Raw genomic sequence first — 18,455 nt, 5'->3', positions numbered from 1 at the left:
CAGCCCGCCGCTGCCGCGAGCCAGGCTCCGGTCCTCTCAGCGCTCCCTGCTGGGTTCCTGAGGAGGGGGACGGTCACCGACGGCAGCCCCCCGGGAAGCCCTCGCCGAGCCGGCCGGGGTGGTCCCGCCTGGGCGAGGGGTGGCGGTCCCAGCCGGCTGTGGGGCCGTGAGGGCGCAGAGGGGCAGCTGCCGTTCACCGTGCCTCTCGGTGAAACTTGAGGGGTCGCCAGGGACAGCGGGTTGCTGTGACGGGCCGTGAGGGTTGCCAGTGAACCCAAGGGGAACTCGTGTGTCTCCCATCGAATGTGTGTTTGGGGAGACTTGAGGGTCACCGGCAGCAAGGGTGAAGCCCCTTCCCCAGGGAATGTCTCTGCCTTTGCCATCAGTGAACCCAGGCCTCGTCTCCGGCACCCAGGCAGGTGGTTTCCAGAAGTCTCTGCCTGCCCTCCCCCCAGGGCAGCCTCCTCAGGGGAAAGGCAGCTCAAGGCCAACCAAGCTCTTCATATGGGTTTCGTAAGGCTGTAGGAGAAACCACAATGTGGGCTCAGAAGCAGAGGAATCGTTATCTAAACCCCAAATAGCACGGTACTAACTCCTACTTCTGTCTCGTGTTTAGGATTGCAGTGATGTGGAGAGCCCTGCGTGCCCCAGTGGTACGGGGGATGTAGTCAGGAGGCAAGGAGGAGCAAAGGAGGAGAGTATCGCCTCATCTTCTGTTTGCAACAAGCCCAGGCCACCTGGCATGGGAGGGGTATGGGCATAGCAGAGAGCATGTGAATCACCCTGGACGTGCAGGTAACGTTCCGGCTAAATCAGATAACGCTCTGTACAGTGCTGCGTTCACCAGTAACCTGTAATGCACAATAGTGGAGAAAAAGTCATCCTTCCACAATCAATAACACAATAATGGAATGCTGTTTAGATGACAGTTTGAGATTATTTTTTTTTAAATGAATGTGATTCCATCAAGTATTAGGGAATCTTTTGCCCATTACCTTAAGTGAGAACATATTTTTTGTTGTGCTATTGACCTGCCCATATCATAATTGCAGTACTCTTTGTTATTTAGTTATGAAACTCTTCTCCATCTAATCTAAACATAATGTATGCAGTTTCAGAGGTTTCTTAAACTGTGAACTCCTACTCAGCTGTTTTTCTGACTGGCAATCATGGCTCTACTGTGCCTTTATATTTGCATCTACCTTGGGGTTTTTTCTGTCATTTTTAGTGTCATTGGTGATATTTGTCATTGTTTATGTTCTTATGCCCTTTCTTTCCCATGACGAACTGCTGTTCTGATCACTGTGGGCCCAACTGTATGCAAGATCGAGACACTCAGCAACTCCTAGTTTCCACAGGCACTCAGCTCACTGGAAATGATCAGTAATTTTCAACAGACTGCCTAAGCAGTTTGAAAAAAATACACCAAAGATAATAACCAGGAAAATATATTTTAAGCAATAAATGTAAATGGGAAGAGAATTTTCATTTGAGAAGTTCAGCAGATGCAGCTATAACCAATTTCTTTAATCTGCTGATACATGTGTGTTATGTTTAATTTTCAAGTGCTGTTTGGTTGTCAATTAGGAATTGGAAACAATTCAATTGTTCGTAGCAAACCACTTTCTCTTGCTATTTCCTAATTTGGAATATTCTTCTAGATTTTCAAGATGTTTATCCCCTAATTCTTCAGGTTCATCTTATGTTCACGTGAGTAATTTCAGAAGACACATTCACTAGCTAACACCCATCTCCTCTTGCAGTTGTACATTGCACAGCATTTATAATTAAGCCTCTTAGGAAGTTAGCTGCATGGCCCATGATTAACTTCCCTTAATTCTTCATTGTTAAAGCTCAGTGCAGAGATCTCTGGAGTAATCACCCACCTTTCCATCCTGAGCTGCAGAACGGCAACGTAGCATGTAAGTCAGTATGCACCAAGATGTCATCCCAGCACGGAAGGTAAGTATTGGTGCCTTTATCACAGTCTAACAGGCCATACAGGCTTATCCAAAGAAAGTATTCTCTCAGCAGATGAGCTAGATAAAACGGTTGATCAGAGGCTGTTGACACAAGGCACAGCAATTATAATTAAGTCACTAGGGAAGCTGGGATGGGATGCTGTAACAAAGGTAGGATCCAACTTATACACAGCTTTCAGCAAATCTTAAAATGCTGTCTGAATAAAACTCAGTGAGGTAATAGCCACTTTTGACTTACTGCACGCTAGAAATTTGTCAAATAGTGGTGAGTAAAAGGGGGTAGAGGTGCACTATTTATTAAACACATAAATTGGATATATTTTGGTTGTTTTGTACCCATGACACTCTTTCCATGTCTTCTCAGAGAGAAGTTTCGTGAAGAAGAGGTGTCTGTTTGTGTCGGAAGTGCTGTAATGAATGGCACATTGAGACTACTACCAGCTTATAATAATGACTGGTATTCCCTGTTCTGCAAGACTGGGAGGGAAAGAGCATATCCAATGAACAGAAGTGGATCCTTGGATTTTGGTTCTTGAGGTGACCTTGACTCCATGAATCTATGGAACAATTATAGTACAGAACAGTTGATTGCTTCTCTGTGCGGCAACAGATGATGGAATAAAACAAAAGTAGCCTTCACTACCTACCCTGATATGCTTTTTGTGAAGAAAAATGCCACAAAAATATGGTGTAAAGTAAGAAAATGCTTAGTTTTACTTCTGTTGTTCTAAATTTAAAAAAAAAAAGAGTGTTTTACATCAACAAAATCCACAATCACAACTATGTTTGCAACTGAGGTCACGCAGCAGTACTACATTTATTTTGAAGACTCTGGGTATGATTTTACACTTAGATTCATTTAGACTTGCTTAGCGATGGCATTATTTGCAATTTACACTATTCTGAAGCATGAACATTGTGTGAAACTAGTAAAACGTTGGGGAAGATTCTGTGAGGTTAAAAAGGCAGAGGAGACCTGGAGAGAGGATTTGTTCTTTGATCCGGGAGATAAGAGACCAGACTTGCACAGATGCCGAGCCCTTTGGCTTCTGCTGGAGATCTGTATACTCAGCATCTCAGTCTATCAGACCTGGAGTAACTCCGAAATCTGGATGGTAGCCAAACACAACGCATTTTTATTTGAAGCAGTCTATCCTTTATATTTTGTACTGATTTCCACTATATGTGTATATATATTTTTTTAAATCCTAAGCAGTTCTGTAAAGTGCACACGCTTCTCGTTGTCAGGGTGAGGGTACTGGTTGTGGTTCTGAAAGAACTGTGGTGGGGAAAGAGCTTCAGCTGATGTCTCCTGACATTCACAATTCGTGTCAAAGAAAGGAACTCTGCGACTCAGATCCATGCTCGCATGGATAAGTACACTCTGTTTGGACAGGAGGATAAACGTGGGTTCTGTTGTGAAAAATACACGTCAGAGAAAGATAAAGAAACTATTATGTAAAGGTGAAATTAAGATCAAGATAGTCATTCACGTTGTTAGTATATTTATTTCTGCAAACAACGGGATTCTCAGCTGTATCTTAGCTTTGGGACAAATCCCGTTCATTCCGACAAAGAGATCAGTAGAAGTCACTATTTTCATGAATTTCAGGTGAGCTTTACATGGGTCAAATCCCAGCCTTCCTGCATCTGTCTTCAGCGGGATCTCAGCCACTCTCCAATAAAGCTTAAGACTTTTTTTTTTTTGGCATGTGACAAGAGCAGGAGACTTGCTGTGCTTCACACAACCACCCTACTTCCTTTCAGATTAAACTGTAAAATGAGCCCACAGCTTCGCAGGTGCTGGAGGCGAGGCGCAGGGCGGGCGGCAGGTCCTTCCCCTGCAGAACCAGGCCGCCTCTCTCGGGCGTGGGGGGCTGAACACCAGAGCTGCAGCCATGTTGGTGGCTTCTGCCAAGCCCACTCAGGGGGAGTTAAGTCACTCATGCAACTCAGGGCGTGCCAGTCCTGACACTACAAAGCCCTTATTTTTAGGATGATGGATTATTACACGCGTTACTGAATCCTCAACCAAGGTGTGAAGCCTCAACGGCGACAGGCCATGTGCTCGTGTTGGCGTGCAACCGCACCGCCGCCTACGGACAACCCTTGGCTGATGGAACGCGGAGACGGATTCCGCACTGGTCTACGTGTTTAATGAAGTTACCAAGGCCGCCGTCGCCTCTCCGCTGCGGGGGGCAGCCCCGGCGGAGTCCCGCCGCCCACCCCCCACCGCCCTGCCTCCCCGAGGCCAAGCGAAATGGCGGCAAGCCTGGGCCCGGCCAGCGACAGGGCGCTCGCCCCACCCTCCCGCTCCTGGCCCAATGGAATGAATGGGCTATAAATAGCGGCCAATGGGACGGCGGGTCGCGCTCTATATAAAAGAGGCGCGGCGCGGCTGGTGGGGCTCCACTCTGACTGGGGCAGCAGCGGGGCGCTGAGCGGGCGGGCAGGTCCTTGCTTTGGCTGCGGAGCCCTCGGTAAGTCCCGGGGCAGCCGAGCCGTCCTGCAGCTTTAAAATAAGATTGGTTTATTTTATTTTTTTTTTTTGCGCTGTGTGTGGGATGGAGCCGGTCCGGCTGAGGAGGGGGAGCGGGGCTGCGGGCGCGGCGGGGGGCAGCGCAGGAGAGGGGCGCCCGGCGCGCAGCCGGGGCGGGGGACGTGGCGCGGAGCTCCAGCGGGGCGCGGTGCAGGTGCTTACGGGGCTTGCCCCCGGCTGGAGCGGGCCCCGCTCTAAAACCAGATTAACCCGGTATTTAGCAGGGTAGTTACATATGCTCGCCCCAGCCAGGTCCCCCGAGGGAGCCGTCTGTTGTATAATGGCTTGTTGGATGCTTCCCGCTCCTCCGCTCCCAAGTCGGGGGCGGGGGGGGGGGGGGAGCAGCCGGGGCTCCGCGGGCCCGGAGGGCGCCGGGCGCCATCCCTCCGTCGGGCCGGGGCGCGGCGGGTCCCGTGTCCTCCCCCCCCGCCAGCCCGGCGGCGTCGGGAGGAGGCGCGATTGCCCGCCGAGGGCATCGCGCTGCCGCCCCGCTCACCTGCCGCCCGGCCCGGGGTCCCGGCGGGGCAGAGCCCCCCCCCCTGCCCCCCGCGGTGGCCAGGCCGCCCCCCCCTCCCCCCGCCCCAGAGCCGCCGTCGGGGACCGCCCGGCGCTGCCACGGCCGCGCTGCGCGACCTTGGGTGGATCCCTTCACCTGGGCGGTGCCCCGGCGGAGCGGGGAGAGCCCTGCCCCTGCGGCTGGGACGTTTAAGGACGGGGCAAGGCCGGTGGAGGTGAAGAAGTTTTTCTTTCCTCCTGCCTGGCTCTCGTGGAAGGTGGTGCGGCAGCAAAGGTGTAAAAGGCACGGGTGGAGCAACGGCCAAGGTGACCTTGCCTGGGTGCCTGGCCGCCCGCCTCGGGCGGTTCGGAGGCCTGCCAAGCCCCCAGTGATAGGCTTCCCCTCTTTCTCCCCCAGTGACTGCGGTAGGGTCAGACATGCCCTTCTCAAACAGCCACAACCTCCTGAAGATGAAGTACTCTGCTGATGACGAGTTCCCTGACCTGAGCGTTCACAACAATCACATGGCCAAGGTGCTGACCCTGGACCTGTACAAGAAATTGAGGGATAAACAGACTTCCAGTGGATTTACGCTGGATGATGTCATCCAGACTGGGGTTGACAACCCAGGTAACGGCTGGGGACCGTTAGATCTGCATAATGATCTGTTCTCCCTCCTTACTGGAAGTGCTTCTTGACAACAGCACCCAAAGCTCTTGAGCTGCTGAGAGGCAAATCTCATAAAGCATTGAGAGATGGCTTTAAACGCGTGGCTGTGTTAAAAGAGGCCTTGTTCTATCAAGCCGCGTTCCTTGCTGTGATCTGACATATCAATTCCCAGACACTTCAATTATGTAACTGCTCTGCTAAATACTTTCAATCTGGAGGGGGGAAAAAAAAAAAAAAACCCAAACCAAATGCATTCTAATTATAACACAACTGTGGGGGGAGAAAAAAAATGTCGGCTTACCTGGCTGTTCTGGTCTATTTCTACTCCAAACTGGTTACCTGATGTTCTCTAGCACTTCTATGAAAAAAGGGGGAGCAGATGTGTTTACATGTTAACATTACAGTATTTATTTTTACTCTAGCAATATCAAAATGGCCCAACTAAATAATCAGAGACTGCCTCCTGATGAGGAGTACCCGGACCTGAGCACCCACAACAACCACATGGCCAAAGTTCTAACCCTGGATTTATACAAGAAACTGAGAGACAGAGTCACGCCCAGTGGCTTCACCCTGGATGATGTCATTCAGACTGGGGTTGATAATCCTGGTAAAATGCGTTGAGAATATTTTGTGTGAGCCAGCTGAAGTAACTGGTGCTTTTGAATATGGTGACTTAAAACTAATCTTGTGGAGGTGGTATTTATGAGCAGACTACAGAAATGCAGCTCTGTCTGTAGCAGAAAGAACAAAAAGCAAAGCATGCTTGCTTAGAGCAAAGCATGATTGTTTAGGCATAAAGTTCTATCTGGTGGTCTAAACTAGCTAGTGAAATTGGATGTGCTCTGCAGATTTGTCCTAAACCAAGCCTGACAAATGAGTGTGGCTTAATGGCAACAGCTATGGGTTTCCATAGCACTGCATTTTACTAACTGGATAAAGTGTGAAATGTAGGGTCTCTCCAAATGTTTTTATGTAAGAATGCATTTCTAAGTGACTAGACCTACCACTAAAGAACTTGCCTGGTTAGTGCTGTGTTGGAGTACAGCCAAACATCACCCAAACTTAGTTCTTCTGGCTTTATTACCACTCCAGGGCATCCCTTCATAATGACAGTAGGATGCGTAGCTGGTGATGAAGAATCCTATGATGTGTTTAAGGAACTCTTTGATCCAGTCATTGAAGACAGGCATGGTGGCTACAAACCAACTGATGAGCACAAGACTGACCTGAACGCTGATAACCTGCAGGTATAAACTTTTGATCAATTACTGATGCCTAGTGGTCTGAGGACTGGGTATAGTTGTTGGCAGCTGCCTAAACTGATGGCTTGGGCTCTGTCCCCTCACTTTCACCCAGCACAGACCCACAGGCTGTGTGTCCAGTGCAATCAGACTTAAGAGCTTGCTTCTGTAGGATGTCAGTAGCTGGGTAGAACCAGGCAGCTGGCATGCAGCAGGAGCTTGCTTCATGTGCTGCTGCAACGTAGGTCATGCCAAACATGTTCAACATGTATTTCCATGAACTGTGGGCTGTAGCAGTCAAGTTAAAACAACACTGTCCTAGGACTCGAGGACTGTCATGAAGCTTAATATTTTTTACTATCTGATCTTGGCTCTTAAATACCACCTGCTGGTCTCATAATATAGAGTAGTTGTTATGGCTAGGAGTAAGGATTTCTGCCCGTTTTATGGGTTTCAAATGTTACTGTAGATTCTAGGAATTCCTAATGCCATGTTGATTGGCTAGCCATAGGTCATCTTGAAAATAAGAGGCTTTGGATAACAGTAGTGAATAATTCTTATTTGCAAGAATAAACACCTACCTAAACAACAAGGGTTTGCCTCATGTTGATATCTCTAGATTGCAGATCTGAAGGGCTAACAGAAGCCCAGAAATGTCTGAAATGGACATAAAACTGATGGTCTGGTGGTATCCCTGTCTTCTAGCGCTACTAGTAGCTGTAGACTTAGCCTCAAAATAAGGCTTGTGTTACACAGATACATGAGCTAATGTTGAAGAAAATAGTCCTGAAGACAGACACTGGCTTACAGGCCAAGTAGTCAATATCTCAAGTATAAAATGGGAGCTACATGTATGTAGGGTAGGTATCTTGGCAACAGGGTTGTAGTCTCTGGCTTTTTTTGTCTTGTAGGGAGGTGATGACCTGGATCCCAATTACGTGCTAAGTTCCCGTGTCAGAACTGGTAGAAGCATCCGTGGATTCTGTCTTCCCCCACATTGTAGTCGAGGAGAGAGGCGGGCTATTGAAAAGCTCTCTGTTGAAGGTAAAGTGAGAACTGGGTGCATGGGGGAAACTACTTATGTCCTTTGCACAAGAGGTGTTCTTCGCAGTTTGAAAATAGAGGCAGTTGGCGAAAGCCACCTCCCTCAAGACTTAGTCTGAATACGGAGCCTTCCCTGAAAAAGCTCATTACATTACAGCTGCCTCAGCATTGCAGTTTGTAGCTGAGAGCAAGCAAGAGCACTTGACAGAGGGAAGTTAGACTGCATTAAGTTGACCTTTGCTGATCTTGAAAGCTGCTTTCTCTGTGTGTGGGGGAAAGAGGTTGGTTCATCATGGCTCAAACCTGAAGTGTAATAGGTATGTAGCAACTTCAGGGCTTGAGTCATGGTTGCAGTATTTTGTGGCTGCTTTTAATTGACTTTCATTAATGCTCAGCTTGCTTAGAGGTGTAGTCTTGCTCCAAATGTGCAATTGACTGGAGTAAGCCCTAGTTTTCAGTGGAACTCATCAGCTGCAGTTCTTTTCTATTGCCTTCCAACTCCAATATGTGAGAGGAAAGGATACACTCAAGGTGCAGTTCTGGAGACTGAGAGTGTAGTTGTTCCAAAACCTCTCAAGGGCAGGGTAACAGTCCTTGACTAGAATAATACTGTTTGTTATATTAATGACCTTGATTCTCCTTGGAAGAAAGCACTCCATTTCTACAGTTAAGCAGCACTAATGATTCTATACTGCATGTAAGGGAACAAAGGCTACTTGTATAAGCCTGGAAGGTGCAGACAAATCATCTGATACTGCCTTAAGTTCTGTAATGCCACAAAGGCATTGCCATTGCAGATGAAAGCAAGGGGGGAACTGAACCCAGCAGATCAGGCACTGCCATAGTTTGTGTGTGGTCTCTAAAGTGCTGGGAATGTCTAGCATCTTTGGTCCCATCCTAAAAGTAACTCTCTTTCAGCTCTGGGTAGTCTGGAAGGTGATCTCAAGGGGAAGTACTATGCTCTGAGGAACATGACTGATGCAGAGCAGCAGCAGCTGATTGATGATCACTTCTTGTTTGACAAGCCAGTTTCTCCTCTTCTGTTGGCATCTGGGATGGCACGAGATTGGCCTGATGCCAGGGGTATCTGGTGAGTATGCCTGGAAGGGAGGAGTCGTACAAAGTCCCTGCAAAAACATCTTGCAGTTTGGCTGTGGCTTGTTCTGTTGGGCAAAATGGCAGCTTCTGAACTCATATTATGAAATCTAATGAGAAACTTGTGTGGTATCCTCTGGGAAAGTTGAATCTAAACCAGCAGAATTTGGACAAGTGTTAACCATGCACCACATTGGGCTGGTAGGAGCAAGCCAGTTGGCTAGCCTGTAACCAGAGCCCACCCATCCAGCACAGGTTAGTGAAACATCAGGCAATAATTGAAGCAGTTTGTGAAAGTAGGTAACTTCTAAAGGAGTAGATGTTCTACTACATTCAGCTCTTGTCCCAGGAGCAAGAGTAACTTGTGGTAACAAAACCGTAGTGTTGGCTTAGCTCAGACTGGATGCATAGTTGCTCCCTTGTAGTCTCATTGCTTCTGCTTGCAGAAACTCACTTCTACTGGAGTAGTATGGCTTTACCTGTACTAGTGATAAGATATCCTCCCTACCCCCGGAGACTCAGTGACATGAGTTGACTGATGGCAGAGGTGTGGAATGGAAGGATTCTGCTTGTCAGATGTAGGTCACCTACATAAAACTCTGCATCTCAGGAGCTTCTGCAGCATAATTAACTTGCTCCCTTGTAAGCCAAGGGCTAGGTTTTTATCAGCTGGAATACTCCAATCTTATTACTGTAGCTGTTTCAGTACAACCCAGAGGAAGCATGCTTTGTTTCTGTAGGTCACCTTTAAGATTGCATCATCTACCTGCAGATCGCCAGCACTAGATAGTGCTGTCATCTGAGCATGACTAATCCACAGGCTTGAAGTGTAAATTCTCAGTGTTGTCTGCATAAATAACTTTCCTCAGGTACTAGTTAATTTTTGATCCTAATCAAGCTGAGAAATTATCAGCATGATAAATATCGATAATAGTACTTGCTGCCAGCTAGGACAAGAGGGGCCCATTGGTGTTCAGAGGTTTTTATAGCATCTCTGAAGAGCCCCGATCTAAAATTAGTAGTGAAAACTCAACTTAGTTCTCTGTCAACTTAGTTCTCTGATAAGGTATAAAGTGCAGTTTAACAGAATACAACAAAATTCTGATAAAAGGCTTTGTTATACATTGTCAACACGGTATCATTACGAACATCACTGTACAGGGCTGCCTCAAAGTCTGTACTGATCACCCTTCTGCAAACTCTGCTGAACAGGTGAAATATCTTAATTTGTAAACTTGGACCATGAGCAAGCTAGGGGGATGACTGGATTTTAGGGTTTGATACTGTTAGGGTGGCTAATGTCATGTTATTACTCATTCTGACTTGTTTAGATACAGGCTAATTCTAGATACCTCTTGAAAAAGAGCAGGGTAAAAAACCCCAGTTTAATTCTGTTAGGTCCTGCATGGACAAAAGAAGTAAAATTAATTTCTTTGAAGAAGCAACTAAGTGGGCCTCTCAAAAGCTACAATGATGAGTAATCTGGTGCTATTACAATTACTTGGAAATGTCAGGTGAGATAGACAACAAGTTGTTTGCCTTGTCTCCTAGGCACAATGATAACAAGACCTTCCTTGTCTGGATCAATGAGGAGGATCACCTTAGAGTTATTTCCATGCAGAAAGGTGGCAACATGAAGGAAGTATTTACCCGCTTCTGTACTGGGCTAACACAGGTAAATCAATATTGCCTGAACTCTAGGTCCAAATGGTACATGTTTGTTGGGTTAGAGCTGAGACTGCAAACTCTTTCAAGCCCCCTCCAGAGTCCTGCATGGTTGTGCTTCATAGCCTGGGTCTTGGGAACACCCTGATGAGGTCCAGAGCTGTGAGGGCTGAAACACCTATATTGTCAAAGCATTGTGGCTATGAAATCTAGAACGTGTCCTCTGATGTGGCACCCTTATCCAAGTGTCTAAACTGTACTTAAAGGATTTCCACATGGTTCTATAAATCAAGCATTGAGAGACCCTGGGAGGGAGGAGAAAGTGCTTGTTGAATGTGGATGGGCAAAGCTGGACTGAAGTTTCTAGGCTGAATGCTTTTCTCAGCTTCTAGTCTTGATACAAACTTGAGCCTTACCAGCCCTTACCTAATCCTAACAGATGTGCCAGCTTGACATGTACTAAATCAGCCTTCCCAACAGATAGTGATTTCAGTGTAGCTTAAACTTAGCCTGTCTCACTGCTAGGAGCAAGATTAAGGCCTTAAAAAACCCCTTGGTGGCCCTTTTTCGAAATGGAGGGGGCTTAGTGACTGACTTAAATAGGTGTTCAAACTGTTGTGGCTGTTGCTATGTAACTGAAGCTGTAAATGAGCACTAATGGATGACCTACATCCTTCAGGCAGAGAACAATCTCTAAACATTCATTCTCTCTATTTATAGATAGAAACTCTCTTCAAGGCCAAAAACTACGAGTTCATGTGGAATCCACACTTGGGCTACATCCTGACCTGCCCATCCAACCTTGGAACGGGGCTCCGTGCTGGTGTGCACATCAAGCTACCAAACCTTGGGAAACATGAGAGTTTTGGAGAAGTCCTCAAGAGGCTTCGGCTGCAGAAACGAGGCACAGGTGAGAGATGATACAGTGATGTCCTAGTCAGGCTGCCCCAAGACACCAGCAAAAGCCTGCCTACAGCCAGAGCCATGTCTTGGTTCACGCTGGCAGTGCCTGTGACACCATCCAAAAGGTATCCTTGTAAAGCACGTGGAGAGAGCAAAGCCGTAAAATTGTGTCTTGGAGCAGTTGGGGATGACAGTGCTCTGCTTATACCTTACTGTATCTAGCTACCTAGGTATGTCCTATGTGGTATTCTGAGCACCAGTTAAGCTAAACCTGGTGGCAGCTGTTCCTGTTGTAAGTGGGGATGGGAATTGTGATTTAACTTCTGGCTAGGAAATAGCTACAGTGGTAATTCTCACCACAGGTTAGATTGCTTATCGGTTAAAAGAATAAAGAGCTGGCCTAATGGCATGCTCAGTGGCTCATGTTGGCAGTCACATACAGCTTTATCTCCCTTCATGTAGGAGGAGGCAGCAGTGGCAGCTTGTAGGGAACTGTCTTGCTGTGTTCCCACCTCAAGCTAGTGAGGGAAGAAAGATAGACTCACCTGCTCTAGCAGTGGTCAGTGTACTAACTAAATTTCTTGCTCCAGGTGGTGTGGACACAGCTGCTGTTGGAGGAGTGTTTGATGTCTCCAATGCTGATCGTCTGGGCTTCTCTGAAGTGGAGCTGGTGCAGATGGTGGTGGATGGTGTGAAGCTGCTCATTAAAATGGAAAAACGCCTTGAAAAAGGCCAGTCCATTGATGACCTCATACCAGCTCAGAAATAAAGCATTTTATTCTCATGCTTCCTAACTTATTGGATGAATAATAAAATGTCACTCCAGTTCAAACCCCTGGGGTCAAAGCCCACTTAGTTACACTGTAGAGAAGTCTTTCATCCATCTGTGTTAGAGTTTATTTTTTTGATGGTTGAGATGTTGCTGAAAACAAAATAAATTATTGTTTTGGCCTGAGATGTCTTACATGTGTTAACTGTCTTTTGAGATTTAAGTGACTTGGTTTTTGTAGTTACGCTAGATGGGCTGGTTTTGTGTGCTAGCATATCTTCCTGGCTCTGCTGCTGCAGTCTATTCCAAGTTGAAGTGTGGTTAAAGTAGTGTCAAAGTGAACCTTTAACTTGATTGTAGTTGCTGTAAAGTTGAGAACTAGTGTTAAACATGAGTCACTGCGAACATGTCCTACCTCTGAGGCTTTGACTTGTGTATCTGCTTGTGGCAACTGTAAACTGTCATTATCCTGACTACAGCAAGCCAGGCTGACTCCTGTAAGGGAGGGGAGACAGATCTGGGTACAAAAGGCTACTGTTTTCAGACAGGTCCTCCTGGGGCTGCAGGCAATACTCTGAGGTCAGACTTCAGCCCATAATAATATCCACACTAAGCCTGTTTGTGGGGAGAAGATCACATCTTTAGAGATGTGCAGAGAGTTGGTGTAAACAACTAATTGTTCTTTTGGGGGTAAGGAGTGAGGTGAAACTTAAACTCGTGCTTCTCTCTAAGTGGTTTCAGCTCAGCCAGGGAAGTGATGAGGGCTGTAAGCTACCAGTTACAGCAAAAATACAGATAACTAGCTTTCTTCAGCTGTAGCAGTTATCCCATGAACCTAAAAGCAAGCAGTATAGTTAGAACATGCTAAATAGTTGGGGTTTTTTTCCAAACTGGGTCTGGCTTGCAAGCTCAGGCTGTTCTCTGGGTGTGAGTTTACAGTGTTACATCAAGTAAGTCTGTTATCCAGAATGGCTGTAGTCAGTGTATGTGTGTGCTTGCTGTGTGGAAGCATCACATTATTAACCCATAAGAACAATGTTTTCCAGAAGTAGTGACAGCTAGAAGCATCAGACCCTTAGTAACAATAATTTTTGCAGCTTGTGCTACCTGGGAAGCAGATAGCACCTGCTCAACAGCTCTACCCACTGCTAAAACCTGGCTTTTATAGGGGGAGTATGATGAAAGGTTGATACATAGCTTCACAGTGTGCAGCTTTATATAGGTTTGCATAGATAACTGAAGCTTTCTTTTGTAGAGGCTGTGATATTTCTAAGTCTGTGATTGCAGGCTGTCACTTAGCTAAAGTGATGATTCCAGTTTGGGTAAGCTAATTAAATTTTGGTGAGGGAAAGGCTGAGTGAGTATCTCAGATGAGTTTTTTTTTTTTTTTTTTAATGTAGCTTTCTATGTGATTCAAATTTAACTGGGTGGGGAGAGAAGATCACATGTGAGAGTTTTGTTCTGTGCTGGGTGATGTTCCTGCATTTGAGTTAATCAGCACAGGGATTTTTCCGTATGAGGCTTGTGAGAGCGGGAAAGGGAAAATTGTGCAAGAGGCAACCGGTTGGTTCTGTATATTCTTCAGATCCCCCTTGCTGTGCTTCACGTCGCTGTTCACAGACGCTTGGCAAATTGCTGGTGCTGTATCTTGTAATCAGAGAGTGTTCATTTAGTGGCACCTCTCCTCAACACAGTGTCATTACTGCACTCACAGCAATTATCTAGTGGAAGGAGGGTGCCTGAAAACTTGTCTATTTTTTTCTAGCTATATCAGCTGGACTAATAAAAACCTCTCTCTCCCTATGCCTCTTGTTTCTCCTATGTCCTTAGCCCATCAGAGCTGCTCTGTCTCATTTTAGGTCCTGGGTCCCCACAGTCTGAGGTAGGACCTGTAGCTGGCTAAAAAACTATGGTCAAAGCAGCAAGCTAGTCTTCAATGCTTGCATCTAACGAGAAAATATTTCTTTTTAACTGGTTTTCTTTCCCACCCACCACCTTTGCTGTGTTCCCTCCTGTTGCCGCCACAAGGAATAACATGACCGTGCTTTTGTTTCAGCTTGTACAAAGCAATTGAAAATATTCCAGAGCATGAACGTGTCACGGCAAAAAGGCTGGACACGGCGACTTACCCCAGCTGGAACTTGCTAAAAAACCTGTGATCAAGAGAGAAATTAAACTTCCCACCCCCTCACCTTGAAAGCTTTGGTTTGATTCTCAGCATTACTCACCGTCATGCCCTGGGTGCCTACCGTGGGTCACTCGGATACTGCGGCCGTACGAAGTAGGTCGTACGGAGCGGCTGCTCGCTCGTGCCTCAGGCACCTGCAGTCGTGCTGGGCATCGGCAAGCTGCCGTGGGTCAGGGGTGCCTTGGCCTTAAACTGAGGGGAGGAGAGGGGGGTCATCACTCGCAGGTGCGCTTTATAGAGGGGAACTGCAATTAGCCTTGCTGGCGGAGCCACCCGTGTCACGTAGCTTTTGGGAAGGATGCGGGAGCTGGCGTGGCCGGCAGAGCCCTCCGGATGGGTGAGCTCACGCTCTGCATCACACCCAGCGGTGACGGCGTCATCCCTCACCCGGCCCGGAGCGGTGCACAGACTCCTCAGTTGGCCAAAAAAGTGCTGACGATGCGTGGGCGCGGGCTGGGGGAGGAGAGGGGCCGGGAAGCCCTTCGGGCCACGCAGGCGTGTGTTGTGTCTCGGGGCTTTCTCGTGAAGTTTCAGCTGAACTGCTCTCGCTTACAGATTTGGGAGAGGCGATCGTCGCTGCCGTCCCGCTGCCGGGGAGAGCGGCTGCGCTCTGCTGGCTGTCAGGCCGGCCTTCTTTCGCTGCCCTCACAGGCCCTGCTCCCACAGCCTGGCATGTTGCCCCTCGGCTGCCAGCTCACCACTCGGAACACGTGCCATTTTTGTAATGTTTTCAAGGGGAATTTCTTTTTGTCACTGTCTTTCTCTTCTAAACGTTTCTCTCTCCTCAGGGGAGCCAGCTTCCTAGCCCCGGCCTGCGTGCGATGCCCGTGCGGGGCAATGCCTGCGCCGGCAGCAGTCAGCCAGCCCATTCCCCCATTCCCAGCGCGTTTTCCGCTGGGACCCCAGGGTCCGTATTCAAGAAATCAAGCTGCTGGGGAAACCGTTTATATCTCACATTACTCTTACTGGCAGTAGACTGCCCATAAATGCTCCTTATTTCACTTTCGTGCTATCTACTGGAAAATTATTCGTGGTCTTTCACCCACTTGTGGACTAAGCCACACGGAGGAAGCTCAGCATTACGGCATCGACCCTGGGCACCCTGCCATGCCGTGGGAAGCTCCCAGGCCCGAGTGAAGCGGTCGAGCTCCCCACACGCTCCCTTGTGCCCCCGGCCAAGCGAGGGGACAGGAGGGCTGCTTCACGAGGAGGTCCAGGTGCTCCAGGGAGGCTCCTGCTTCCTGGGACAAGGTGGCCCAACTGTGTGACTCCTCTCTCACGAAAATGAAGTACGGAGCAAGGTGGTTTTGTCTGCCGGACGCCTGGCGAGAGTCCTGCCTGGGGTGCAGGAGGCTGCTGCTCCAGTCCTGCCCTCCGCCCGGGATCCTTGCTTGGCTCAGCTCAGCTCAGGCCCAACCACAGCTGAGGCCAGGGGAATGCTTTCCTCCAGCTTTCCATTTTGCCCAGCGTAATTAATCCATCACTAGGCTAAGAAGAAAAAGGAAGGTGCTATTGCCTAATGCCTCCAACACCCATCAGGGAGGGAGGAGGTTTAGGCTCCAGCCTGTCCTCAGATGAGTGTTACCATATTTTTACGCAACATGGAATAGCTTGAGCAGGAGAGTTTTAGTGATTTTTTTTATCCCCCCCCCCCCCCCCCCCCTTTGCTCCACCCACCCACCCACCCACAAAAAATGTGGTAGCGTGGTGGGAAGGGCACTGTTCTGGGAATGGAGACAGAATCACAGCCTTTTCATCTCCTGTTTGCTTTTCTTTTTCCCCTGGGGAAGCAGCAGGCCAGCAGGCTCCTTTGGCTGCTCCGCATTCCTCTGGCTAGTCTGCCTTCCCACCTCTTCTAAAAAACCACAGTTACAAAGCTGGAAATAAATAGCCCGGATGACCATTTTCTCCAGCCCTCCACCAGCGGGACAGGGCACTTCTTCACCATCCTGGGGCTTCGTCAGGTTTATTTGTCCCCATTGAAGGGGGAACCAAGCCCAGCGATAGAGCAGGACACCCCATAGCCTAAGATGTTGAGATGCGAGGCTAATCACAACCAGGTCTCTTGCATCGCTTGACCCTCTTCCCCCGTCTTTGACACATCAGGGTTTACTTTCTTACACAGAAATTATGCAAGCTCCTGCCCAGCTCCATTTTGAGGCCTGGCCCGCTTGCCTTGGGTTCCCGGCCCCACAGCACCTCTGCCTCACTGGCCACTGCGCAGGAGAACCCAGCGGCGAAGGCTGCCCTTGGGCTGCAGAGATCTTTGTATGTGGAGATAGGGGGGTTCCCCTGCTTTTTGAAAGACCATCTTTTTTTTTTTTTATTCAAACTCTGCATAGAGCCAGGTCGTGCACATCAGGAGAGAAGCCGTATCTACAACACCCACAGTGTGGGTCTAGTAATTAAGTTGTCAGCGTGGGCTCAGACTGGGATCGACAATTAATGGGGAAAATCTGCATTACCAGACAGGGTAAAAATAAACAGAGATGCATCCAAACCTACCAAAGATTTTTGTTTTCCTCCTCCAGCCAGTGAGTAAGACTATGAGAAATCATATATAAAAATATATATATGTACACATATGTATATTTTATTATATATGTGTGTGTATATGTACTAATATAAACTTTCAAAGAGCAAAATGTCTCATATTTAACACCTGGGAAAAGGGAAAGAAAAGGTAACACTCAGAAAAATGTGAGCACTGAGGGTTTTTTTGACTGTCAAAAGCTTCAGCTACAAATATAGAATGGGCAACCCTGAGCTTTTTATGATGCAATCTCAGAATAAAATCAGAACTGAAGATTAAGTTGCCAGATACACATGCAAGCCCCAGATCTTTGTAAAGACCTCAGCTTCTCACTGTGTTTAGTGCAGGTGGGTGCGAGGTTCGGCCAACAGCTGCAGTCTGATTGCTCTTTCCACATCCATTGATGACCAGAGAGTAAAACTGAGAATAACCTGTGCTGAAGAGACCTTGGAAGTGTCAGCTTATATTTTTGCAGTGACTTCTTGTGATGGTGTTTGATGGTAGTACTCAAGCACAGCAAAGCTTTCCTGGATTACTTGCGAATGAGCAAGACACTGAAAAATAAGTGAATTAACTCAACTGAAATCCCATGTTCTTCAACCTGGTCCGGCAGAGCCGTTAGCAGGTACACGGAGGACAGTTTTGTTGGGATTTAAATAGTGGCTGTTCACAGTTCAAACGCTGCCATCTGTTCAGAGTGCAGTGAAAACGGAGGGAAAACCAACGGCAGGTTCAGCACTGGCGCCAGCCCTGCCCACGGGAGCTGACAGAGGCTGTGCACCGGCTTTGGAACAGAGGGGATTTCTCCTGCTTCGCTGGCCTGGGACAAAGCTAGAGGTGACCACAGCAGCGAGAGGCAGACGAGATGGTTTTAGGGTACTGGATGGTGAAGTCATCTAGGACAGGAAAACTGGTGTTTCAGTAAGTGTGGGCCAGGCTTCGTCTGCCCGCAGAAACTGGCTGGTCTCCCTCCACAGCTGTGGTGAAATCCCCTGAATCATCACTAATCACTGCTCTGGCTAATGACGTTCCCAGGCTCCTGGGCAGAGTGTGCCTGTGATCACTGGGAAGCCAGCAGGGCTGTCCTGTGCTGGCGGTGCCGATCTGGAGGGACATGCTGGAAGTGAGCGACTGAACGTGTGTCCAGATGGGCACAAAAGGAGAGGTCTCCAGTGGGGTGGACGCCAGGAAAGCCATGGGACCATGCTGCTCCACAAGTGAGCTGCCTTCAGCAAGGGGTATCGGGATACCATCGTATCGGATCGCTGCTGTAACAGCCTCCGAGTTGGGACTTGTCTGGGGAGAGACGGCTCCAGAGATACTCACGG

General features: G+C 48.1%; 1 protein-coding gene and 1 long non-coding RNA gene across 3 annotated transcripts; both read left to right on the top strand.

Moving 5' to 3' along the window:
* Positions 1-310: 310 nt before the first annotated feature.
* Positions 311-2,628, top strand: LOC126050606 (uncharacterized). Its single transcript, XR_007509602.1, has 2 exons — positions 311-1,962; positions 2,347-2,628. It is a non-coding gene; the product is annotated as an uncharacterized LOC126050606 (long non-coding RNA).
* A 1,732-nt stretch (positions 2,629-4,360) lies between these two features.
* On the top strand, positions 4,361-12,592 carry CKB (creatine kinase B). Of its 2 annotated transcripts, none has more exons than XM_049828673.1 (8): positions 4,361-4,462; positions 6,109-6,296; positions 6,782-6,936; positions 7,842-7,974; positions 8,893-9,064; positions 10,621-10,744; positions 11,455-11,644; positions 12,228-12,592. In XM_049828673.1, exons 2-8 carry the CDS (start codon positions 6,119-6,121, stop codon positions 12,404-12,406), a joined length of 1,131 nt encoding a protein of 376 aa, XP_049684630.1. In that variant the 5' UTR covers positions 4,361-4,462; positions 6,109-6,118; the 3' UTR covers positions 12,407-12,592. The 2 variants fall into 2 exon arrangements, with proteins under 2 accessions (XP_049684630.1, XP_049684629.1); XM_049828672.1 differs by lacking the exon at positions 6,109-6,296 and adding an exon at positions 5,435-5,647 and having other exon boundaries at positions 4,382-4,462.
* The last annotated feature ends 5,863 nt before the right edge of the window (positions 12,593-18,455 follow it).

Source organism: Accipiter gentilis, chromosome 25 (genome assembly GCF_929443795.1).
Source record: "Accipiter gentilis chromosome 25, bAccGen1.1, whole genome shotgun sequence".
Lineage (NCBI taxonomy): Eukaryota > Metazoa > Chordata > Aves > Accipitriformes > Accipitridae > Astur > Astur gentilis.
The sequence above is the reverse complement of the archived record's forward strand: the minus strand, read 5'-3'. Positions and strand labels throughout refer to the sequence as shown.

What these genes read in the sequence shown, in the direction of transcription:
- CKB (XM_049828672.1), top strand. Translation starts at nt 5,455, where the DNA reads ATGCCCTTCTCAAACAGCCACAACCTCCTGAAGATGAAGTACTCTGCT. An exon ending in TGAACGCTGATAACCTGCAG is followed by an intron (nt 6,937 to 7,841) that starts GTATAAACTTTT and finishes TTTGTCTTGTAG; the next exon opens with GGAGGTGATGACCTGGATCC. An exon ending in CCTGATGCCAGGGGTATCTG is followed by an intron (nt 9,065 to 10,620) that starts GTGAGTATGCCT and finishes CTTGTCTCCTAG; the next exon opens with GCACAATGATAACAAGACCT.